Here is a 25,803-nt window from a genome sequence, read left to right as displayed (position 1 = left end):
TCAGTGGGCCCTGGGCAGGTGCCCCTTCTGCCCTCTTATTAAAGTGGCCCTGAGGGGACGTGGCGCGCCAGTTATGATGTGGGATGCTGTAATTGTCGGAATTCAAAGTTTTTTAGTCAGTATCATATTTTATTAAATAAATCTGTTTAGTCTCATTCCTGTGAAACTACACAGATCAACATATACTATACAGATATTCCTTATGGTACCTAATAGCTTTGTTTCATATCTCCCCAATTATAATAAAATAGTGTTCTTGTGATGTCAACTATACCTATTATCATTGAAAGTTATAGTTGAACAACATCTGCTGAGACCTCTCTGGTCTAAACTGTCCTACACTTGTCTTATCTAATACATAGAATTCAATTCCATTTCTTCATAAAGATATATAAATTATGGCATAGTGATAGTATACAATATCACGGCTTTATTCTTGGTTGCTTGATAGAGCCTCAGAGCTGGATATGATGGCACCAAAGCACATCCCGAATTCTTCTGTAAAAAGAAAAGTTAACCTTTAAAAAGCTGAAGGGATGTACCTGCCCTGAGCATCAGTCACAGAACCTGTGTGAGTGTCTGAATCACAGTTCCCTCTGGCTCCATCTAGAGGAACCCCAGGGGTATATACACTTGTGTGGTCCCTGCAGACCAGTAGAACCACATTCACATCCAGATGGTATTTTCCAATCTTCCCCATAAATATCTGACTAATACCAGGGGGGGCACTGATTTGGTACATGGGGCAATAACACCCTGGGGTGAAATGTTGGTCTATCTTTTACCAGCTTCAATTTAGTGACACTAATTAGACTCTATGGATGGAAAGGACCTGCCCCTAACTTCTGGCACACACAGAGCCACGCTGCCAACCTTCATTCCAGTTGGGCTACAGGTTTGATTAAGTAAAGCAGGTAGATTATATAATCTATATTTACCTTTGATTATTGCAAATAGTTCCAACTGGGGTAAAACCACATTTTACAATATCATTCAATGTAAATGATTTTATGCACCGCTTATGTATACCTGCCAACTGTCCACTTTTCCCCCCAAAAATGTTTTTACCCACACCCACTTATTGGCCACTCTATCAAATACCAAAGTTATTTTAAAAAACACACTATTTTTCCTTAGTTGAAATGGCAGCATCAGATGGACAAAGTGCACAAAGGGCATTGGAAGACATTGTGCCCCCTCCATTTTGTGACATTGTGGCCGTAAGCATTCTGGGGCAGCTGCATTTAATGACAGACTCAGTGTGGCCCAAACATTTCATCCTCCATTGTGGCCCTCGGCATGTAATGGCCCAGATGAGCAGAGCGATGCCCACAGAGAAGTAAGCTCACACTGCAAAATGCAGGAAAATTGGCCTGGAAATAAGTCAGCACATAAATGACAATTTTATACAGGTATGGGATCCCTATCCGGAAACCCGTTATCCAGAAAGCTCCAAATTACAGAAAGCCCGTCTCCCATAGGCTCCATTTTAATCAAATAATTCAGAATTTTAAAACTTATTTCCTTTATCTCTGTAATAATAAAACAGTACCTGTACTTGATCCCAACTAAGATATAATTACCCCTTATTGGGGGCAGAACAGCCCTATTGGGTTTATTTAATGGTTAAATGATTCCCTTTTCTCTGTAATAATAAAACAGTACCTGTACTTGATCCCAACTAAGATATAATTACCCCTTATTGGGGGCAGAACAGCCCTATTGGGTTTATTTCATGGTTAAATGATTCCCTTTTCTCTGTAATAATAAAACAGTACCTGTACTTGATCCCAACTAAGATATAATTACCCCTTATTGGGGCAGAACAGCCCTATTGGGTTTATTTCATGGTTAAATGATTCCCTTTTCTCTGTAATAATAAAACAGTACCTGTACTTGATCCCAACTAAGATATAAATAATCGTTATTGGATGCAAAACAATCCCATAGGTTTTAATTAATGTTTTATTGATTTTTTAGCAGACTTAAGGTATGGAGATCCAAATTACAGAAAGAGCCCTTATCCGGAATACCCTTGGTCCCGAGCATTCTGGATAATGGGTCCTATACCTGTACAACATTTTCCTTTACCGTAATTTTTGAGAATTCCCCCATTGAGTTGGACCTTACTGAAGACACCGCCATAACATTCAATGCTACACAATTTTATGGGCATAAAGGCAACATACAACATACACTCATTCCTGGGTTCTCACCTTTACTTGGCTTTCCTGATGGAGGGAACTGTGGGCATTTTCGTCGGAACTTCAGATTTAGACATTGATAACTTTGTTGATGACGTGTTCTAGAGAAAAATATTATATACAAGCACAAAATAAGCCTTGGGATAGAATCCAGCTGATTTCCCTGCACATAATGTGTGGCTTTCTGATAAACTCTGCTACAGTGGGTGGAATATTCTGTATCTGAGCCATTGGCTGATTGGATCTAATGTAGCTTCCGGACATTCATTAGCCTCCAGCTTCATGGCCTATCAGTTTAGTAGACAGAGCCCTTCAGTTATCTGTATCTCCGGGGCTGACGCTATGTTTATTTTACCTAAATACCTATTTTACTTATAATATTTCTTATACTAAAAAATCAGAGGCTACAGTCAACAGGTAAAAAATACAAAGCAGCATATGCTGAGAAACTGGACAGGTTATTACTATTTTTTAAGACGGGAAAGGTATACATGTTAACTTACAAGTGAAGAAACCTTATTAGTGAGAGCGTCCCGCACCTAAATGAAAGAATGAGAAATATGGTTATTGGTTTAGAAACAAAAGGAAATATGGGATTGCTGTGCTTCCATGCATGGCTTGTTATATATATATATATATATATACAGTATATATATACAAGGAAGCTGCACACCATTAAGTTATACTGATACCTGGGTGCCTGTGCAAGAGGTAAGTATAGAGGTTGAAGTGACGGCACACACAGGATTTTCACAAAAAGGTCACAGGAACAGAAAAATAGAAAAAATCAGAGGTTTATTAAGACCAACGTTTCAGCTCCACACAGGAGCTTTCGTCAGCTCTCTCTCTCTCTCTATATATATATATATATACACACCTTGAAAAAGGTCCCAAAAAGGGACCGAAACGTCGGTTGTACATGCAATTTTAATACACGAGAGATTTTTTGAAACACAAAGACCCTTGGTGCTGGCTGTTTTATTTTGATATATATATATACACATATACAGGTATCGGACCCCTTATCCGGAAACCCATTGTTCAGAAAGTTCCGAATTATGGAAAGGTCATCTCCCATAGACTACATGTTAATCAAATAATTCACATTTTTACAAATTATTTCTTTTCCCCTGTAATAATAAAACAGTACCTGTACTTGATCCCAACTAAGATATAATTACCCCTTATTGGGGGCAGAACAGCCCTATTGGGTTTATTTAATGGTTAAATGATTCCCTTTTCTCTGTAATAATAAAACAGTACCTGTACTTGATCCCAACTAAGATATAATTACCCCTTATTGGGGGCAGAACAGCCCTATTGGGTTTATTTAATGGTTAAATGATTCCCTTTCTCTGTAATAATAAAACAGTACCTGTACTTGATCCCAACTAAGATATAATTACCCCTTATTGGGGCAGAACAGCCCTATTGGGTTTATTTAATGGTTAAATGGTTCCCTTTTCTCTGTAATAATAAAACAGTACCTGTACTTGATCCCAACTAAGATATAATTACCCCTTATTGGAGCCAAAACAGTCCTATTGGGTTTAATTACTGTTTAAATAATTTTTTCAGTAGAATTAAGGTAGGAGATCTGAATTACGGAAAGACCCCTTATCCGGAAAAGCCCAGGTCCCGAGCATTCTGCATAACAGGCCCCATACCTGTATATATACAGTATGTATATTTATATAGCCACGGGCTGGCAGCACTGATGTTGATAGAAAAACAGATTTTATTGAAACTTCCCATATGTGATTCAGTAAATACATTTCTTGAAGTTCGTTAAAGCTGCCCCTTAGACATGGGACAATTTCAAGCCCCAAGTTGCCCTCCATTGCTTTCTGTTGCTTTAGGTGGTGCTTTTAGTTTCGGGTGACTGTCACAGAAGGCAATTTCAGACATGGGGGGCAATGTTTGTTTTGTCAACTAAAAACCAAAAAGCAGGCAAAATACCTTAGACATATAGGATAAACAAAAATAAACCCTAATCCTGTAGGCAGTTATGAAATATATACGGCGCTGGTTTCACTTAGGGCTAAACATTAATCCTATTTGTAAAATTGGACCCTTTATTGGAGCTCCCTATAGATCCTCTCAGGTCCCTATCCGTGTATCAAATGAGGGGTGGGCGTGTCCTAACAGTCCCTGCCAGACGCACATTAGGAGGGGAGAAGCCAATCGCAGCCCTGCAGTCAAACAAGCTAAGACAGGCTTCAGTTCCCTATAGGGTCAGCCTAGCTGCTGATTGGTTCCTATCCTACTGCAGTGTGCTGAGTGCTGCCGGCCCCCCTGCACAGCCTTGGAAAGCAGGAAGTGGAACAAATGGGCGGGACTAGAGGGGTTTTGGGGGAATTTCTCAATAAATCAATCCAAAACACAAATATGAGTGGCAAAGATAGGGAATGGGCTAATGGGAAGAAGATCCCTGGAAATACATACCTTTTTTTCTGTGAGGCACGTCAATAAGATAAAGAAGCCCTGTTTAAAAAAATATATACAGTATATAAAATTAATACATACATTATTAGGCATCAGGTATTATTTGAAAACTTCAGTTATATTTATAAAAAGTTTGGGGGAACATCAAGAAGTCTTAAGAAGTCTATGGAGACAACTGGCGGCACATATTGCAGTTAATCAAGAGGCGAGTGATAGTAATGTTATACTGGGTCGTTTCAGTGATGCCTGGAACCTTGGAACCAATGCCATTTTGCACACATTGTTTATGGATGTTGGAGATTTCTTCCCTAAAAAATCTAAAATAGGGGAGGAGCATCCTGTGGGGCCACTTTGGTCAGCAGACAATTTACCCAAGATATGCAGATACCAGAGGTATATAGTCAGGAGTGGGCTATCATAGCGAGTTGACATGGTATGGCAGCTAGGCAACTTTATAATTATAAACTTTTAACTAAAACCCTTCCAAGGAATCATTTTACAAGAGCTATTCTTTAGAAGGCAGGCCAAACTTCAATTGGTTGTTGCACCCCCACACACTCATTAATTAGGAGTTGTATGGGTGTTGGTCTAAAAGATTGGGTGTGGCACTACTAATTGGGTGTTGGTCTAAAAAAAATGGGTGTGGCACTACCCTAAAGCTCTCTCCCTATAAAAGCTACAATGGGGGGATGACCTTGTCAAATGCTTTGGTCTGAGGACACCCTCAAAAATATGGGGCCTGAGAATGTGCTCTTTTAGTCCCAAATTATTATAATTCCAAATTACCCCAGTAATTCCCCTGATGGATGCTTAGATTGGAAAGGTCCATCAATGGATTATTCTCCTGAAGGCTTTCCTTTTCATCTTCACAAATTTGAGCAGGAGCTGTCCCAGAGGCTCTTTCAGTTTTAATTGGATGATATCATTTGGCATCATTGATTTGTCATAAGTCATAAAACCTACTGTATATACTCGAGTATAAGCCTAGTTTTTCAGCACCCAAAATGTGCTGAAAAAGTCACCCTCGGCTTATACTCGAGTCGGGTGCCATGGGTCCCTCCAGACTAGCACCCTGTGTCCTTTGTGTGCAAATTAGGCCACCCGCAAGACACTCCATTGCCCTGGCCCGCTCCCAATTCATCTCTATCTACCATCCTCATCTGCCCCATTCTGCACTAGACATTGCACTTTATATTCTATATAAACTATATATAGTTTTGAATCATTTTAACTCTGTGTTTTAGCTGGGTTGCTGATTGAGCTAAGGGAGTAGTACTCTTAAGGTATCATTGTTGATACCATATTGTTTTTGCTGACCCTCTTCTCCACTTACAGAGCTAATTTACTGTTTTTCTTTTAAATAAATATTTAAAAACATATTCCCCATTGATGCCTCATTTAATGTAATTGTATTGGTATTTATTTTGATTATTGAAACTTAGCAGTAGCCGCTGCATTTCCCACCCTAGGCTTATACTGGAGTCAATAAGTTTTTCCAGTTTTCTTAGGTAAAATTAGGTACCTCGGCTTATATTCGGATCGGCTTATACTCGAGTATATACGGTAGTTAGTGTCTTTTACAGACTCTATAGCCAACGATGCTTAATAAGTCAGGGTCTGTGCTGCTTATATTGGAAGTATGGGCCAATGAAGGCAGCCACCTCATCTCTAGGGCTACTGTTTGCAGACACACAAGAGTTGGAAATTTTGAATATGCTACATTTTACAACATGAAGTCATTTTAGACATACCTGAAAAGCATTCAGTCCAGCGAATCCATATGTAAAAATTTGCCTGGTTAGAGAATCAAGGTCCTTGAGTAAAGCAAATCCAAAGCTCCAAGTTAAACCAAAGACAGGTGTCAACACCAGCACGGCCTTCATGATGCTTTTAGCTGTTTCCCTGTCTTCTGGGCGGTTTGCTTCCGACACAGAGGGCCGAGATAATTTGGAAATGACCACCATCAAGGTCATGAAATTGAACATAATGATAGATCCGGCAGGAATGGCGAATGTATAGATGGCTCCACTTTCAGGATTCAGCCAACACACACTTTGGTGAAGGTATGTATTTTTAGGGTAGAAATACAAAAAGGTGCCGGCGGCTATTAGGGCAGGAATAAAATACCCCACAAAAAACGAAAGTGAAAGAAATATTCGCTTTCGAAGGTGGTGGAAAACAAACAGGAGCTGATGGAGAAGCATTACACTTTGGCAAAAAGTCCAGAAAAAAAGGGCCAGGTAGAAGAAATGATTCAGGAAGGTTATCGAAAGGCAGATGAACTTGTAGTTTGTCACAGATGGGAAAGTGGCGGCGAAGAACAAAGTGTCGGCAAACAACAACGAAACTGCTATGTTGACTAAAGAGATGTGTCGAAAATAAGAGATGTTGTTTCTTACAACAGACTTCCACACTAAGCATTCTGTAATGATACACACACACAGAGATAGTATGGAGGCACCCAGGCCCGCATACGTGATCTCATCGATGAATAACAAGGGTTCAGAATTAATGGACATCAGCACGGCAAAGGAAGTCAAGTGGTTGCACGTGCATGTTGTCAAACTGTCCTCCACGTTGGTTGTGCATCCCCGATCTGACCATCCACCGCCAGCAATAGGTTGGGAGAAGTCCCAAAAAGCACATCGTTGCTGATAATTACTGCCTGAGACGTTGGTTGTAAAGTTCATGGAAATTTCACCAGACAAATTGGTAGAGCCTGCTGATTTTATTGAAGTCGACTGAATGACACTATTCAACTGAGTGCCGTTAAATGGTCCTGTGGTGCTGTTAGCCAACAGATCTCCAATGGTGTTGAACACCAGACTAGTCACTGTGATGTTGTCTGTAGCCAACATGGCAGCAATGGTCTCTTTATTTATGAACGTGGTCACTCCATTAATACCATCAAATGTCTTCGCATAGTCATCAATAATGCTCTTGTTTCCATAGGAGCTTCCCTTCAGCTGGATATTCTGTAGAGAAATGCCAAATGTATTGTTGTCTGCTTTCAGCAGAGTGCCAAACTGCTCCGCGGACTTCATCATATCGGAGGCAGCAGGGCTTCTGCTGGTCTTCCATAGTGACGAGAGGCTGGGATCCGAGAGGTTGCTTGCAACTGCCAGGAAGTCCTGTGGGTAAGGTGACATGTTTAGACTATAATCTGCCCAAACCTTGGTACAGGTATAGGACCCATTATCCAGAATGCTCGGGGCCAAGGGTATTCCAGATGAGGGGTCTTTCCGTAATTTGGATCTCCATACCTTAAGTCTACTAAAAAATTAATAAAACATTAATTAAACCCAATAGGATTGTTTTCCATCCAATAAGGATTAATTATATCTTAGTTGGGATCAAGTACAGGTACTGTTTTATTATTACAGAGAAAAGGGAATCATTTAACCATTAAATAAACCCAATAGGGCTGTTCTGCCCCCAATAAGGGGTAATTATATCTTAGTTGGGATCAAGTACAGGTACTGTTTTATTATTACAGAGAAAAGGGAATCATTTAACCATGAAATAAACCCAATAGGGCTGTTCTGCCCCAATAAGGGGTAATTATATCTTAGTTGGGATCAAGTACAGGTACTGTTTTATTATTACAGAGAAAAAGGGAATACTTTTTAAAAATTAGAATTATTTGCTTATAATGGAGTCTATGGGAGAAGGCCTTTCCGTAATTCGGAGCTTTCTGGATAACGGGTTTCCGGATAAGGGATCCCATACCTGTACATAGATACCATATTACAGTATTGAAAGTAAGAAATTTACTGCATATTGAGATGCTTTGTGCAAAATACTGCAGTATACTTTCTGCCATCACTAGGCAAATGGGTATCTGGTAATACTGGGAGTAATAGCTGGAGGGTTATCAACATGAATCTCACATTTTAGAGCTGTTTTCTGCTCTTCTAACACATCTCCTTAGGGTTGAAATGGAAACAGAGCCTTCTTCATCAAAAGTCGTCAATATCATCCAGGGCAGTGTACTTGCACCACCTTTGGTTTTCACCAACTAAGGTTATTTGGGCTGAAATTTCACCATATCCCAGGGCAGATAAAATATCAGGAATATATAAGGAATACTTAAGGAATTTCTAACCACGTATCTCCAGATATGTCTCTTGCTCTTGAATCAGAGGAGTTATTTGCTGATCTTAGTGGTTAGACTGTTGTGCACAATCGAACTGTTTTTTGGGGCTTATATGTAAGGGTTTATCTTTATGTTTGTATTATCTCTCTGTAGCTGCTATTATATACTAAAGTGACTGTTCCTATTAATTCCAATGACAATGGAAAGCTACTATATGTTTGATTAATTCTGACTGGTTATTTCCCCAGTGTTGTTTTACTATCACTTCTGCCACATTTATCTATTCTTGTAATGGTAAATACTATCAGTGTGGTACATTCCATAAGTAAAATACAACCCAATATTTTCCAACAAAAACCCAGTGTACTTACGGTTACAACACTGGCATTAAAAGGCATGTTCATATTTGTAGAAACAGTGGAGATGATTCCCAGTATGGACACCAGTGCTGTCACTCCTGCCGAGTTGGTAACTGATACTGCTGAAGGATCGGACACTGCCATCAGTATCGCTGGCACCTTTTCTTGCAAATTGCCAAGGCCATTTTTCAATGCCTAGTCATGGGAAAATGGGGGGAAATTACATTTAATTGGACATTAACTAGTCCTGCCAAATGGGGATGTAATGGGAGTTTAGTTTTTAAAATAATCTATGCTGTATGGTTGAATAGCAACTCAAGTCAAGAGTCAAGACCACCATATGTGTGCATGCAAAGAACTGTACCTGGGCATCATTCAGTGCGTTCTTAAGAGCAAGACTAATGCAGTTATCCTCCACCTCCATCCACTGCCCATTAGCAGAACAGTTTCTCGTCTGATTTCCTGATTTTTCAGAGGCACAGGAGACAGTGGTCTGTAACCCGGCTCTTGTAATGCCCCAAATAGTTCCATCACTTGCGGTAGTCTGTGGGCAGAATGGTTCTCCATCTAATGGGAAAGTGACATTTCACATGAACTTTACAAAACACAGAATTTATGATGTTTACATGTAGAGCCTCAGCTTGGAGCAATGTAATGAATGGAACGAGGCCCAGAGACCTGTAGGTCCCTCCAGAGGCCCTCCTACTTCGTGGTTTGGTTAGTTTAAAGGTGGCCATATACCTTCAGATCCGTTTGCTTGGCGATGGCGCCAAGTGAGCGGATCTTCTCCCGATATCCCCCACCTACGGGTGGGCAATATCTGGAGAATCCAGGCTAATTTGGTCGTTTGGCCATGGGGTTAAGTTTTTTAACCTGCCCGATCGATATCTGCCCGATTTCAGGCCAGATATCGGTTGGGCAGGCCCATCGGTAGTCCCCATACACAGCCCGATTAGCTGCTGAATTGGTCTAAGGGACCTATATCGGCAGCTAGAATTGGCCCGCGTATGGGCACCTTAAGTCTTCCAAGCAATCTTGGTGAATTAGAGGTATAATTCCAATGCACCCATTGAATTCCCTTAGTGTTCCACATCCAGTGGCTTGTGAGAATATCATTTATCAAGATTTTCATGATCCACAGTTCTACATGAAGTTCTATGGGGCTGTGGTCATTTCTATGCCCTTCATGTTATAGTTCTGATTAAATTTAGTTAAACTCGTGCAACATCATCACTCATATATACATCTGCAATCACATACCTTTAATTACGGTGACAGGTATAATCCGCGATTTTGATTGGCCAGCGCTGTTGCTAAATGTGCAGTTGTAATTGGTGTCTGTAGAGGGCGCACCTGGATTCAACGTGTAACACTGTAAATCTGCCGATGTACCTGCTAAGGTGGAAACATGACACTCTCTTCATTGCCACATCTTTATATAAGCATCGAGCCCAGTGATCCCCAACCCCTTGGATGTTGCTCCCAGTGGCCTCAAAGTAGGTGCCATTTTTACATTTCTGGCTTGTAGACAGGCACTCCTCCCCCACATTGTGACCGCAGTGTGCGGGGAGGGGGGGTTAGTGTCGGAGTAGGACCTTGCAACTGGCATGGAGGACACCCAGGCAAAGCTCCAGTGAGCCCCTGGCACCAAATGCTACAGTGGCATGTTCCAAATACCTTCTGTATGGGATTCTTAATGATGCAAATTTGCACCCGTTTCGCATTATGCACCTAGAAACAGTGTCATAAATTAGGCAAACGGAGCAACATTGGCTTTTGAGGAGCACTAGTCACTTGGTTGATTTAAACCTCTGTTACTCCTATGCATACTGACCAGGAGAGGCAGTCACTGTTGTGCCATTGTATGTCCATGTTACCCTGTAGGCTTCCCCGTCAGTCTTAGCACAACATTGCAGTGGCGCACTATTTCCAGCAGAGGCAAGGAAACTCATTTGGATTGGTCTGAGGATGATTTCAGATGGAAGCAGGAAAACATTGACTTGGGCGGTGGCGTTATAAACAAGGCCATTGCGGAAAAACTGGCAGAGATATGTTCCTAAAAAGACAAAAACATATTGGATTTGGAGCCCTTAGGTGACTGGATGTTTGGGGGCAACAAGGATGTAAGCAGCCAACATATAATCTGGCTAGTACAGGTATGGGACTCGTTATCCAGAATGCTCGGGACCTGGGGTTTTCCGGATAAGGGGAATTCGGATCTCCTACCTTAAGTCTGCTAAAAAAAATATTTAAACAGTAATTAAACCCAATAGGATTGTTTTGGCTCCAATAAGGGGTAATTATATCTTAGTTGGGATCAAGTACAGGTACTGTTTTATTATTACAGAGAAAAGGGAATCATTTAACCATGAAATAAACCCAATAGGGTTGTTCTGCCCCCAATAAGGGGTAATTATATCTTAGTTGGGATCAAGTACAGGTACTGTTTTATTATTACAGAGAAAAGGGAATCATTTAACCATGAAATAAACCCAATAGGGCTGTTCTGCCCCCAATAAGGGGTAATTATATCTTAGTTGGGATCAAGTACAGGTACTGTTTTATTATTACAGAGAAAAGGGAATCATTTAACCATTAAATAAACCCAATAGGGCTGTTCTGCCCCCAATAAGGGGTAATTATATCTTAGTTGGGATCAAGTACAGGTACTGTTTTATTATTACAGAGAAAAGGGAATCATTTAACCATTAAATAAACCCAATAGGGCTGTTCTGCCCCCAATAAGGGGTAATTATATCTTAGTTGGGATCAAGTACAGGTACTGTTTTATTATTACAGAGAAAAGGGAATCATTTAACCATGAAATAAACCCAATAGGGCTGTTCTGCCCCAATAAGGGGTAATTATATCTTAGTTAGGATCAAGTACAGGTACTGTTTTATTATTACATAGAAAAAGTAAAGCATTTTTAAAAATATTAATTATTTGATTGAAATGGAGTCTATGGGAGATGGTCTTTCCTTAATTTGAGACTTTCTGGATAATGGGTTTCCGGTTTCTGAATTCCAACGACATTGTACCTTATACACACCGCCCTTAAACCCATACGTAATAAAAGGCACAAAGTTGGCCATGTGGAGTAAATAGATGTTTGTTTTTAAACAGACCACTCAGTGGGGCTGAAAACAAACATATGATTAGTTGCCATGGTTACTGCCCAGGTGCTAATTTGCCCATTGTTTATAAATGAGCCCGGGTGTAACTTACCGATCGACCACTTATCCGCACTGTCGATTGAGAGAGTTGAGTTGGACATGTCTGGAGAATATACTGTTGAGATACGCACATTTGTCCCCGTACTGTAAATCCTATCCGTGCTGTTACTTGTTATCAAAGTCCAATTCACAGCATCCATCATTTCAGTTATCGTACATGTCAGCAAAATTGCACTCCACATTCCCACAGTGAGTTGCTGGGGTTCAATGGAAGACATTCCTAACAATGTAGAACAGCAGATGTTTTTTTGCAAAAATGTAAGACATTCTCCTTTTTATAGTTTGCAAAATAGATACTCCTCCAGCATCTCCTGCTATGGGCAGCTTGACTCCCCTACGCCACCTACTGGCCACAATCTTTATACCCCTGAAGTGGTTCAGACAGTTTAGAAGCCAATAACTGCTTTGTTCTGTGGAGCTTCTCTCTTGAGTATTATGATCCAGGTCTTACAGTGTAAATAAGGAAAGTTAGGTGAGTGTAGGACAGGCCAGACCAGGGGTGAGTGAGTGTAGGACAGGCCAGACCGGGGGTGAGTGAGTGTAGGACTGGCCAGACCGGGGGTGAGTGAGTGTAGGACAGGCCAGACCGGGGGTGAGTGAGTGTAGGACAGGCCAGACCAGGGGTGAGTGAGTGTAGGACAGGCCAGACCGGGGGTGAGTGAGTATAGGACAGGCCAGACTGGGAGTGAGTGAGTGTAGGACAGGCCAGACCGTTGGTGAGTGAGTGTAGGACTGGCCAGACCGGGGGTGAGTGAGTGTAGGACAGGCCAGACCGGGGGTGAGTGAGTGTAGGACAGGCCAGACCGGGGGTGAGTGAGTGTAGGACAGGCCAGACCGGGGGTGAGTGAGTGTAGGACAGGCCAGACTGGGAGTGAGTGAGTGTAGGACAGGCCAGACCAGGGGTGAGTGAGCATAGGACTGGCCAGACTGGGGGTGAGTGTAGGACTGGCCAGACCGGGGGTGAGTGAGCGTAGGACAGGCCAGACCGGGGGTGAGTGAGTGTAGGACAGGCCAGACCGGGGGTGAGTGAGTGTAGGACTGGCCAGACCAGGGGTGAGTGTTGGACTGGCCAGACCAGGGGTGAGTGAGCGTAGGACAGGCCAGACCAGGGGTGAGTGAGTGTAGGACTGGCCAGACCAGGGGTGAGTGAGTGTAGGACAGGCCAGACCGGGGGTGAGTGTAGGACTGGCCAGACCAGGGGTGAGTGAGTGTAGGACCGGCCAGACCGGGGGTGAGTGTAGGACTGGCCAGACCAGGGGTGAGTGAGCGTAGGACAGGCCAGACCGGGGGTGAGTGTAGGACTGGCCAGACCAGGGGTGAGTGAGTGTAGGACTGGCCAGACCGGGGGTGAGTGAGCGTAGGACAGGCCAGACTGGGGGTGAGTGAGCGTAGGACAGGCCAGACTGGGGGTGAGTGAGCGTAGGACTGGCCAGACCAGGGGTGAGTGAGCGTAGGACAGGCCAGACCGGGGGTGAGTGAGCGTAGGACAGGCCAGACTGGGGGTGAGTGTGACACAGTTGGCCAGCTTGAATATATTGCAATATATGGACAAACAATTCCTGTTTGGTTTAAAAGGGAGGGGATTTTTTCATAGATTTGACTGTCTCAACAATGTCACGTAAATTATAATATATAAAATCAATATATATATATTGATAATGGGTGAGTGCAGAGGACCTCTTGTTGTTGTCTATATGTATTTTGTGGTCATCGCCTCATTGAACCCCCGGCTAATGGTTAAAAATGTAGTGGTTGAGCACAACTTTCCCTTGTTTGCTACAATTACCCTTTCCTGCTGTCCATTCTTTGTGTTGGGAATATAACATAAACTGTACACAAGCTGTTGGGAGAAGTCTATTTGAAACATGTGAAAGGAAAAGACAGTAGTTCTGGGCAAACTGGAGAAGCCTCTTGGCCAGAAATAGTCCTTAGTATTAGTAAATAAAAGGCTTATGGGCACAGGCCATATTACCTGCTACAGTAACGGTAGAATGAATGGCATTTTGAAGAAGCTGAACTGCCGCTGCGTCACTTGCGGTGAGATTGCTTGTGGTTACCGGAGCTCCCAACACCACCTGGTAGTATGCACTTACGCCTCCTGCATTGCTGATTGCATCAAATAAAATATGTCAAAAGCTGTTTATTTGAAACAGTCCTACAAGTGCCAGTCGGATTATTACAAGCAGTATTTTTATTACCTGAATCCAGAAACAGACACATTCAATGGGGAACTTGTTGCTGAATAGGAAAGCACAAGCTGCAGGAGAGAAGTGACATCCCAAATAACAAAAGAACATTATTAATAAGGTATGGGGAATCTAACTAAGTATTCTCCTGTAACAGTTTAGCTCCCTGTGACCCCAGGCTTCCTGAGCTATACAGGTACATCAAGGGAGAAGGGGGAAGGTCATTGGAGGGGACAATGGTTGGAAAGTCAAGCTATTGGTTCCACCAGGTTTGTGCCAAGAACCCATAGCAGACTGCACAATTGGTAGGAGGCACATCCTGGGCAGAGGCAATACAGCTGCCAAAAATGGACTTTAGACAACATTCCCTCTCCCACCGCCACACACTTCTTTAATAACAATAATAATAATGATAATAATAATAAAAATAATGTTTTTTCCCTTCCACTCCATCTCCAAATTCTCCCTCCCCTGCCCATGTCTCCTCTTAATTCTCTTAATTCTACATACCCAGTACAGCTGGTCAAAGGCCCAGTTTGCACTACAACATCTACCTTGTATTTTTATTGTTCTCTCTATATATATTTATTATTCCTGGAATGCTTGCCCCTACTTACAGCCGTAGAAATGTTATGTTCTAGTGCCTGATATTCTGGGGTGCTGGAGTCTTGCAGGTGACTTGTAAATGTTTGATTAAGTGTGAATATTCCATTAAGAGAAACTGCAGAAAGAAAGAGCATATATAATACACAGGACTTATCAGTAACATGTAACATTGTACTTATATACAGTGCTGAGTCAGAAAAAAAAATCTCCTACCCACTCTAAATCTATGCTTTATGGCAGTGCTGTCCAACCTATTAGTAATAGTGGACCAATTATACTGTATACAGCATGCTGGACTGACAGATTCAATTAAAATTTTATACTATAGTAAAGTCTTTGGAGCCACGTCTGGCCTACAGGCCTCCAGTTGGACAGCCCTGCTCTAGAATAATAAGTAGGGTTGGACTGGGCCAGTGGGATACCAGGAAAAAATCTGGTAGGCCTGGTCCCTAGTGGGCATCATGGCCCCCGCCGACCAAGCCCGCTCCCCCTGCTGGCAACTATGTGCATTGGCACTCACCGTGCTCCACATTCCTTGACCGGCGATCGCCAGAGATCCCCCTTGTAAATGGCGCGGGGGGGAGTGTAGAAGCTTAATACTGGGGTGGGGATTGGCAAGCTGCTCTTGGGGAAACTTAGTGCCTCTTATTACATAACTGAATCATCTCAATTAGAATGATAAAGCATGGGCTTTTCCTTGGTCCACACCACACAGTGGCTTACCTGTAGAGTTAGGAGGTTCACTTGGCAGATTACAAAATGGAATACTGTCATTTTTAGCTACCATTAGGCAGGAGCAGAATGGGTAACCGGCACATGTTGGATACGTGTAACAGGTTGTTAGGTTCCATAGGTAGCCATCCTTGCACACACATGACCTTCCCATAGTCGTAACGTTGCACTCTAGAACAGACAGGGGGGCACAGCATTCATTATTGGGATAGCTCACTGTGAAAACGACTCTTGGTATAATTCATATAATACTATCAGTTTTATGAGACAAAACTGCACAATTTAAAAAAATATATCAATAATATTTCTGTAAGCCTTACATTACCCCATGCTTTATATTTAAGATGGTTTTACAGTATTAAAGGGGAACTCCACCCAAACACAAGCTAGAGTTCCCCTTTAAGTGCTGAAGAATGAAACCCTATAAAATCTGCCTACTTTGCAAGGACCAAACATGGAGTAGCTTCAAATTCCCTTGCCGTAGATTTTTTCGTGATAAAAACAATAGGCAACAAGTATATTCTGCACAAGCCCTATTGCAAGGGATACGCTGCCCCTTTAAAGCAGTGCTCATCAGGATTTGTGCTGAATGTTGGGCCAGCGCTGGGTTGCCAACATCACCTGATTCAGAGGGCCAGATAGATTTTTAGAGTTATGTAAGAGCCATACTTGGCTGAAGGATTCTGATCCTACCCTACAGCTGAGATAAAGAAGGCTTCTGATTGGAGAAACATCAGCTACAACACACAGTACAATAAACAATTAATTCTATTGGCCAAAACTAAAGAGGGCACTGTGGCCTCTCTCCGGCCAGTAGTGATCCTCACCTCTAGTGATCTGAAGGCTCACAATGCTCACAGACGTTGTATCATTGAGGGATATGTTATAGGGCATCATTGTTGAGTTCATCAGATAGCTTTCTGCTTGGGCAGCGGAGGATCCCTCAATCAGTAGATGTGTGTAGAACACATACTCGTACACGGGCTGGCCAGCTGGAAACACACCAGAGATCTCATGTTATACCTCGAGCTCAGAAACTTGCCCCGTGCCAACCCTGGAACAATCATGTGGCCCATACTTACCATTCTACATGCCTTAGGTAGCTGAAATTTGATTGGAGCTCTAGAAGAGGGGACTATAATAGCTAAGGCCAAAAACAGTATATACTGAGTAGTAGGAACCTCGCACTACAGTATTTGTGTTAGGGTGCACAGTGTAAGGGTGTACTATATAGTATATCTTGTTCTAGGCACAAGAAAAGAAGGAGAAGACACTGGCACACCAGTAATATCGATTAAAAATTAATTATCTTTATTGAACTCACTTTAAAAATTGATTTAAAATCACATACAAGGAAAGAAAGGGAAAAAGGTTAAGATCACAATGACCCTATGCTTGTTAGATCTAAATTACAATAACAATATCCTCTTTGGGTTCAGTGCAGCTACAAAATCCAATAACAGTAACGGGTTCGTGTGTTACAAAGACCAGGACTAAGTGGCAATTTGATGTATCTAAAATTAGACACTATGTAAACCACTCTAAAGTCAAATTGTCATAATATAAGAGCCGAAACAAAGTAGCAATTTGTTGTATCCGAATTTAGCTACTATGCGAGCTACTGAAATGGCCCGCACTTACATATATTTTCCACAAGGGGTCAGACTTAATACTCTAAATCCCCTGTTAGGAGCTGCGTCTAATGCCCACTGCCGATGAACTAACTTTGTAGATTACAATGTCTACATACCAAACAACCAAAATATGGATCAAGCACGGAGGTAAGTATCATGGGCGCAAAAATATATCTTATCAGGTAGAAACCATGTAGTTTTTAATTTTGCCTGCTGGTCTGGCAAATCTGTATTAGGAGCAGTAAACAAGCCGATAGTGTCAGAAACCACCTATTAACTCTTGCCCCCACTACTAAAGCAGGTCCCCATCAGCTCCCATTCAAAGATGGGCCTGCAGATCAGTGGTAATAGTCGTCCACCCCGTATTTCTATTATGCGTTTCTACTTATACGGGGTGTGTGCGCATATACCCCCGCCGGGGTCAGGTCGCGGTCAAGGCCAAAAACAGTAGCTGCCTCTGGAATATGGTGATGTTCTACTTTCCAATCCCTTTTGCACCCCCCCAACCAAAAGCCTCTTTTCAAGGGGGTGTAAAAAAGGGACCGTCACCCACAAACAAAATGAGTATGTAGGGGACTGATACTTTAGTAGTGCCCTGGAGTTGGTAGACAGCTAAGCTGGGTTCTAAACTGCAGCTTGTTTGTTTGTTGAGGCTATGTAGGGTTGCCACCTGGCCGGCAATTAACCACCTAGGGGGGTGAGGTCACGGGGGCATGGCAGGTAACATGAATGGGGCATGGTGGGTGACAACAGGGGTGTGGTTATGATGTGGCCAGTCACCACTGTCAATGATAAGAGAGTTCAAATTAGAAAAACCAGGCAGGGTGTTTTGACCCAGACAGCCCTCCCAAAAACTGTCTCTCCAGGTAGCAACCCTAGGCCCACCTCTGCCCTGCCTATTTCTCTGCAATTTCCCCACCCATTACCCAGCAACATTTGCCTTTTTCCTGCCCAGCTCACCCTTTTCCTACCCCTAATGCCCCACCCCTCAAGTCACTAAGAGCTTAGAAAACTGAAAGCAGGAAGTAGACTTCTGGCTATTATGTTAGACATCTGCCCACTCCAGCCTTTATAGATTACATTTTTGCCTAACTAACTATATTACAAATATTTTTTTATTTTGAGCAGTCTGTCTATTGTACCCAGTTTCAGTTTCACTGTTCCTTTAGATCAGTGCTGTCCAACTTCTGTGGTACCGAGGGCCGGAATTTTTGCGACCTACGTGGTGGAGGGCCGATAATGGAAGCCAGTTCTGACCACTCCCCTTTTTGAAACCGCACCCACTTAAAACCACACCCGTGTTATCACATGACCATACCCATATTAATGGTTGTAGTATAGCAAAAAACCTGCCATACTCTGCCTTCCCTACCCTGCCTGTGTGTGCCATACTCTGCCTTCCCTACCCTGCCTGTGTGTGCCATATTCTTCCTTCCCTACCCTGCCTGTGTGTGCCATACTCTGCCTTCCCTACCCTGCCTGTGTGTGCCATACTCTGCCTTCCCTACCCTGCCTGTGTGTGCCATACTCTGCCTTCCCTACCCTGCCTGTGTGTGCCATACTCTTCCTTCCCTACCCTGCCTGTGTGTGCCATACTCTTCCTTCCCTACCCTGCCTGTGTGTGCCATACTCTGCCTTCCCTACCCTGCCTGTGTGTGCCATACTCTGCCTTCCCTACCCTGCCTGTGTGTGCCATACTCTGCCTTCCCTACCCTGCCTGTGTGTGCCATACTCTGCCTTCCCTACCCTGCCTGTGTGTGCCATACTCTGCCTTCCCTACCCTGCCTGTGTGTGCCATACTCTGCCTGCCCTACCCTGCCTGTGTGTGCCATACTCTGCCTGCCCTACCCTGCCTGTGTGTGCCATACTCTGACTTCCCTACCCTGCCTGCGTGTGCCATACTCTGCCTGCCCTATGGCACACACAGGCAGCATACAGTGACACAATGCTGGCACTGCTCCTACAGTCTGCACAATAACTATATATTAAAAAACTTTTTAATTGCAGTACCACCTCAGTATATGTTCTTTTTGTAGTGTGCAGGGATTATTTGTGGGTGTCTGAGGTGTGAAGAAGTGAACAATGGGGGTGATTACAGCCTGAGCCTGAGGTGTGAACACTGCAGGGGGTGAACAATACAGAGATTAAAAGGTGTGAACAACACAGGGGATTACATATTTAAACAATACAGGGGGATTACAGCCTGAATCTGAGGTGAGAACCATGCAGGGGGGGCAGTTAATCACAGTACTGATACCATTTAAAGCTTACACAAGAGTAAGCCATCAAAGCAGCGAGACAGGTGGGGGGCCACACAGAGGGGGGTCGCGGGCCGCCGCCAGTTGGACAGCACTGCTTTAGATATTCTCCTGGCAATTCCATAGTTAGCCAGGAGGGGTCATTGTTCTATTGAAGGTGGCAGTATTTCCAGGATTTGCACCAGGTGCTGCTGTAAATTTGAAGCTGAGTGACAGAAATAACACAATCCCAATGTTGTTACTGAGTCAAGTACAACTACCACTCACGCCTGCAATTATACTGGAATTATGGGGAAAAAATGCTGCATTTTGGGTAAAGAACTGCTGATAGGGTAAAAGGCCTGTTATAGAGCAGGTTCTATGTCGGCAGGCTGCTAGTGAGTCAGTGTAAAAGGAATGAAGTGTAAGTTGTTTGGTGCATTTGTTATGTGCTGCTGAAACTTACTATGTAAAAAAACCCCAAAAACACTTGTAGGGACCCATAGGGTTAAGCTCCCTATGGTGTTATCCCCTATCTTTTCCTTATCTGTGCTGTTATAGGGCAGAGCCCTCTACACTCAGATTACAGTTATTAGGCTACCCCCTATAGGTTTAGCCAGGTTGACCACTCCCCTTGTGCAGACTATATAGTGTCTTGCACAAGGAAGTGTCTTCCTCTTTGGCTGCTGGTGTCTAAGGCTGCTAGTCACTGAGCCTGAGGCATTGGCCCCAGTAAGGAGAACTGCTAATTTGTAAGTCGGGGACAGGGCCCCGTGAATGAGAACAAGCCAGCACAGTCAGTCATATGTAATAGCACCCTCTAGGAGTGGTGAGCATAGATAGCTTATTTAGTAAGGGCAGCACTAGCCCCATCAAAGGAGACTGTAAGGGTTTAGTCTAACCCGGGCTTTGTATGCCTTGCTGTAGGGACCACAGTTAAGACGCAGGATTCAGGCAGTTCCTTACCCTGAACCATAGTTGGCTGGAGGGGATCCGTTCCAGTAAAGGGCATCCATTCCTGTTATACAGCTAATACTCTGCATATCCTCCAAGTGGGCTATACTGTTTCCTTAAGTGTCACATCTGCTGCTGTTCTCTGTGACCAAGTTCTATACTGCTGTGACTGTGAGTATATACCCTGCTGCACTATTCCATATGTGCTTGTCCAATAAAGTATTATCCAGTTAACTGCAAGAGCTCCTGGCGTCCTATCACTTATTATATTGCACAACACCAGTGTGGGTTGTAGTTCAGCAACACCATATAGCCCCTGACATAGCTCCCATATAGTGGAGGCCCATTCCTGGGAAAAGGGGTTGCTGTAACACGTGCTCTAATTGTCCAACTAGCCTGGTATAATACCCCTATTAAGCCAAACAAGTGTTACATTGGCGCCCAACGTGGGGCTGGAAAACACTGTGTGTAAATTGTGCTTCTAAAATCACTGACAGGCACTGCCAGACCCGAGAGGCAAAAAGGCTAGCCTGCATTGAAAAATCTAAATTGTAATTGGCCGTGGGTTCGGTTTCTGGAGCTCTTTAACCGCTTCCCATTGGTTTCCCTGCGCTGTCAATCAACTTCTGCTGTTTCGCGCACTTTCTGAGTGACGCGGGAGGTATTTGGCGCGAAGGGGGAGTCTCGCGTGAAGAATAGTCTAGACGCGAGATCTCCAAGGGCGGCTCCCGGACACCACCGCCATTTTCTGGAGAGACCTTGTAGAGAGCGGACGCACCTAAGCTAGCTCCTTACTGTATAGCAGAGAGACCTCTTGCGGCTGCATCAGGGACAAGTGCTACCTCTTCACAAGCACACTGAGTACTAGCGCGGCTGCGCAACTCAGCAACAGTGCCTCCATCCTGCTGTTACACCGCGGCTGCGGGTAAGAAATCTCCAAGGAGGGGGACTGTGTGAAAATTACCGCACCGCCAAGCCACAAAGTGGGGAGGCTTAAACAGTGCGGCCGGCCATACAATAATTTGTGCCGAATTTTGGGTACTACACCGCCCTACGCGGCTGCGAGGGATCATACGGGGGTACCCCAGCATAACATTTTGTGCAGTTTTCAGCTCAGACCGCGGCTGCGGCTGAGCATTAAAGACACTAATTGCCACCGCGCCCAGCCAAGCCACATAGTGGGGCGGCTCTCTTTGGAGCGGGTGGTTGTGCTATTTGGCCAGTATTACCTGAGCCAGCGGCTGCGGCCAGGTTTAACTGTGCTAAAGTTTTATTACCCAAAGTCTAACCCCAGCATGGCAGAAAAAGGCTGGGACGGCTGGGAGGTTCTAGATGAGGAGAAAACAAAAAGCTTCACCCTCAGAGACCCCCCAGTGATAGACGCAGGTGCCCGCTATGTATGGGTGGGTACATTTGGGGAAAGATTAAATGGTGAAGGAGAAAGGGTGACTGTACCATTCTGTGGCAGGTGTGGCACTACCCTCATTGAGGAGGCTAAGAACTTCCAGAGCCACTGCAGTCTGTGTTATTATGGCTGCTGGATTGGCCCATATCAGGAGACAAGGCCCCCTAGAGGTCGCCCACTGCCTGGCCCGATGATATTGGGAATAAGCAAACTGTCTGTAAAGTCAGATCTCTCCGAGGAGGCGGAGCCTTTCACACCAGCATCCTCACCAGCACGTAGTATTCCTTCTACCAAGGCCATAAAAGAGGAGCCTATCTCTCCACCCATGGGAGGTGTTAAGGATAGCCCTCGTGGAACCAGCTCGGGGGAGGAGCCTCCAGTAATGCTGGATCGTAAGGCTGTTGCTAGGGGGAGGGGCCGAGTACGGGCTGTAGCAAGTCAGCCTTCCTCTCCACCAATAGAGAGTCCTTCAGAGGAGCCTACAGAGTGGGCCACTGATGGGACTACCACCATTTGGGTAGACAAAATATCACCCACACCAATGCCTACACCACCAGTACCTGACCAGCCTCCAGCGGAGCCGGTCTTGCCGTTGCCAACCGTACCACTTAAAGGGGCCGTGCCAGGCCTAAATCAAGCCTTTTGGGTTTTGCCCGGACGGGGAGACCCAGCAAAGATGCGGTCGGTGTCCAGGGTACAGAGGATGATAAATACCCGCGTGATGGACCTCTGGGGTTTCTGTATGCCGTACGCCCCAGAGTGGGTTTTTGACGAGGTCGAGAAAAAGGTACAAGAATGGTTGTGTGGAGAAATCATCAGGCGCGCAGAGATTGGCACTGAGGGAGTTTTCCACAGTGACGCCGAGAGACGCGACCGTGATGTAGAATACGTAGGAAATCTGATACATGAGTGGTGGTATGGAAGAACCATACTTAAACACTTCGTTAAAAGTTGTGGTAACTTCCACGAAGACAAGTTCTTCAGCATGAACGCCCAACTCCCCGGAGGGGGCAGGATTGACAAGCCTCATCCTTACTACTACCTTTCCTACGAGGAGACCCTAAAAAGGTTTGGAGTCTCTAAATAACTTATCCACAGTGGCACCGGCTGGGCACTGTAGGAACATTGTATAGGGACTGAGCGACTGGCCAGTACCCTCCTTTCTGGTTTTGGGATACTTTCCCTTACTCTGGACTCACTGTATTGAGCAAACAGAGATCAGTTACCTTCAGTTTATCCCTCAGTGGTGGGAATGTGCTCCTCCTAAGGGAGGCACTGCTGAGAACTAACTTTTGTGTACATAGTTGGCTCTAAAAAGACTGCTGAGCCCCCACCTCACTACAACTTCTACCTCAACCTCACCAGGGAGGACCCATTGCCTAATCCACACCTACGAAGTGCATGACGGGAGATTCATGAACACTGGGCTAGGGTGGGAAGCAATGGACTAATAAAGTTGGCTTGGGTGGGGCCATGAATGTCTAAAGAGTTAACTATTGTTTGCACTAACCTACCTGGGACACCTGAATGAAGGCAGGATCGTTCCCATGTGTAAGTGTATCTGTTATACCCCTGTTGCAGGTTACAGGTGGTATATCACGGATCTCTTAAGTGTGTGCCTGAGCACCCCTGTTAGTGGTCAGGAAGGTGACTCAAGATTTGCTCTAAGTATTGTGCCTATTATACCTCTGTTGCAGAGTCAGATGGTATGTCATGGATCTATAAGTAAAGTGCCTGAGTGATCCTTTGTGACACTCATGATTGTATATGGTTTACAGTAACGTAACTAGCAACGAAACAGTTAATATTTTGTTTAAAATCAAAATGCTGTTACAGCTAAGAAGGTGCCTGGGAACCTGTACCTCAGGAGTATTTCCCATGTGTGCACTGGAGTGATCCAACCGGACACTCAAGGTGTATATGATTCAATAAAGTTGCTGTATGTGCCTAACTTTTCATTTTACAGCTATCCAATGTACCGGATACTCCTCAGGAGAGAGTATCAGAAACGGATGTATGGATACTGTATTTTTGCACTAAATCAATGCACTACTGTTATTGCTTGAAAAGTGTACTTATTGTTATTTACCATTGCCGGGTCGGAATGGATTCTTCCCCCGGGTGAATGTAGGGACCCATAGGGTTAAGCTCCCTATGGTGTTATCCCCTATCTTTTCCTTATCTGTGTTGTAATAGGGCAGAGCCCTCTACACTCAGATTACAGTTATTAGGCTACCCCCTATAGGTTTAGCCCAGGTTGACCACTCCCCTTGGCAGACTATATAGTGTCTGGCACAAGGAAGTGTCTTCCTCTTTGGCTGCTGGTGTCTAAGGCTGCTAGTCACTGAGCCTGAGGCATTGGCCCCAGTAAGGAGAACTGCTAATTTGTAAGTCGGGGACAGGGCCCCGTGAATGAGAACAAGCCAGCACAGTCAGTTATATGTAATAGCACCCTCTAGGAGTGGTGAGCATAGTCAGCTTATTTAGTAAGGGCAGCACTAGCCCCATCAAAGGAGACTGTAAGGGTTTAGTATAACCCAGGCTCTGTATGCCTTGCTGTAGGGACCACAGTTAAGACGCAGGATTCAGGCAGGATCCGTTCCAGTAAAGGGCATCCATTCCTGGGCTCACAGCTAATACTCTGCATATCCTCCAAGTAGGCTATACTGTTTCCTTAAGTGTCACATCTGCTGCTGTTCTCTGTGACCAAGTTCTATACTGCTGTGACTGTGAGTATATACCCTGCTGCACTATTCCATATGTGCTTGTCCAATAAAGTATCATTCAGTTAACTGCAAGAGCTCCTGGCGTCCTATCACTTATTATATTGCACAACACCAGTGTGGGTTGTAGTTCAGCAACACCATATAGCCCCTGACATAGCTCCCATATAGCGGAGGCCCATTCCTGGGAAAAGGGGTTGCTGTAACACGTGCTCTAATTGTCCAACTAGCCTGGTATAATACCCCTATTAAGCCAAACAAGTGTTACACACTGTATATAAAACAGGTGATTTTCTGTGTGAAGTTACCCTAGGGGGCAGATTTATCACGAGTTCGAATCCTGAATGGGAAAAATTCGGATTGGAAACGAAAATTTCTGAAGATCGCAAATGATAATATCATATTGGCGATCCGAAAGTCACAAAATTTTCGTACCGAACAATTGAAAACAGTGGTAAAACCTTTCCGATTTTTTCGCGCAAGTGTACGAAAAAGTCATGCGGACGCCCGAAAAATTCGGCGAAAATACGCTCTGAGCGTTTGAATGAACGCTCCGAGCGTTTGTGCTTTTGTAAATGTGCCCCTTAGTGTTACTGTCTCTCACTTTGTAAAAATAATTATATTATTATATAAAGTATCATATTTATATATGGGGGGGGGATCAATAAGGCCCAGACTGACAAGGGAAGGGGAATTGCTATTTACTTACATGCCTGTCGCCTCACTCTTTTATCTTCAAAATCATTCTCCTAAAAAGAACAAGAAAAACAAGTGCAAGTCTGGTTGTACAGAGTTTGTGCCGCCCGGGGCCCGGGGCCCTTGCAGGTGACTATGAACTCGTAGTCAAGGAAAAGTTCAAATTCAAATGTATGTAGAGTGTAATTAGCTGCTGCTGAACCTGCTCTATGTACTTTACATCATGTCCCATTTTTTGGTAAATGAATCCTATAGATTTATATTTCATTTATATATATAGAGAAAAAAAA

The 25,803-nt window shown here is 44.0% G+C and overlaps 1 protein-coding gene across 1 annotated transcript; it reads right to left on the bottom strand.

Annotated features, from left to right (window-relative positions):
- Nucleotides 1-48: 48 nt before the first annotated feature.
- LOC101735190 (adhesion G-protein coupled receptor F3) lies at nt 49-25,803 on the bottom strand. Its single transcript, XM_031903008.1, has 16 exons — nt 25,527-25,803; nt 16,692-16,856; nt 15,856-16,035; nt 15,144-15,247; nt 14,539-14,597; nt 14,313-14,446; nt 12,333-12,560; nt 10,939-11,160; nt 10,365-10,499; nt 9,469-9,671; nt 9,117-9,299; nt 6,401-7,780; nt 4,650-4,688; nt 2,708-2,743; nt 2,217-2,305; nt 49-498 (listed from the first exon to the last, which is right to left on the bottom strand). Exons 2-15 carry the CDS (start codon nt 16,771-16,773, stop codon nt 2,219-2,221), a joined length of 3,072 nt encoding a protein of 1,023 aa, XP_031758868.1. The 5' UTR covers nt 16,774-16,856; nt 25,527-25,803; the 3' UTR covers nt 49-498; nt 2,217-2,218.

The sequence above is a fragment of the Xenopus tropicalis genome, chromosome 5 (genome assembly GCF_000004195.4).
Source record: "Xenopus tropicalis strain Nigerian chromosome 5, UCB_Xtro_10.0, whole genome shotgun sequence".
Classification (NCBI taxonomy): Eukaryota; Metazoa; Chordata; class Amphibia; order Anura; family Pipidae; genus Xenopus; species Xenopus tropicalis.
Note: the sequence above shows the minus strand (reverse complement) of the source record. Positions and strands in the feature narration are given on the sequence as shown.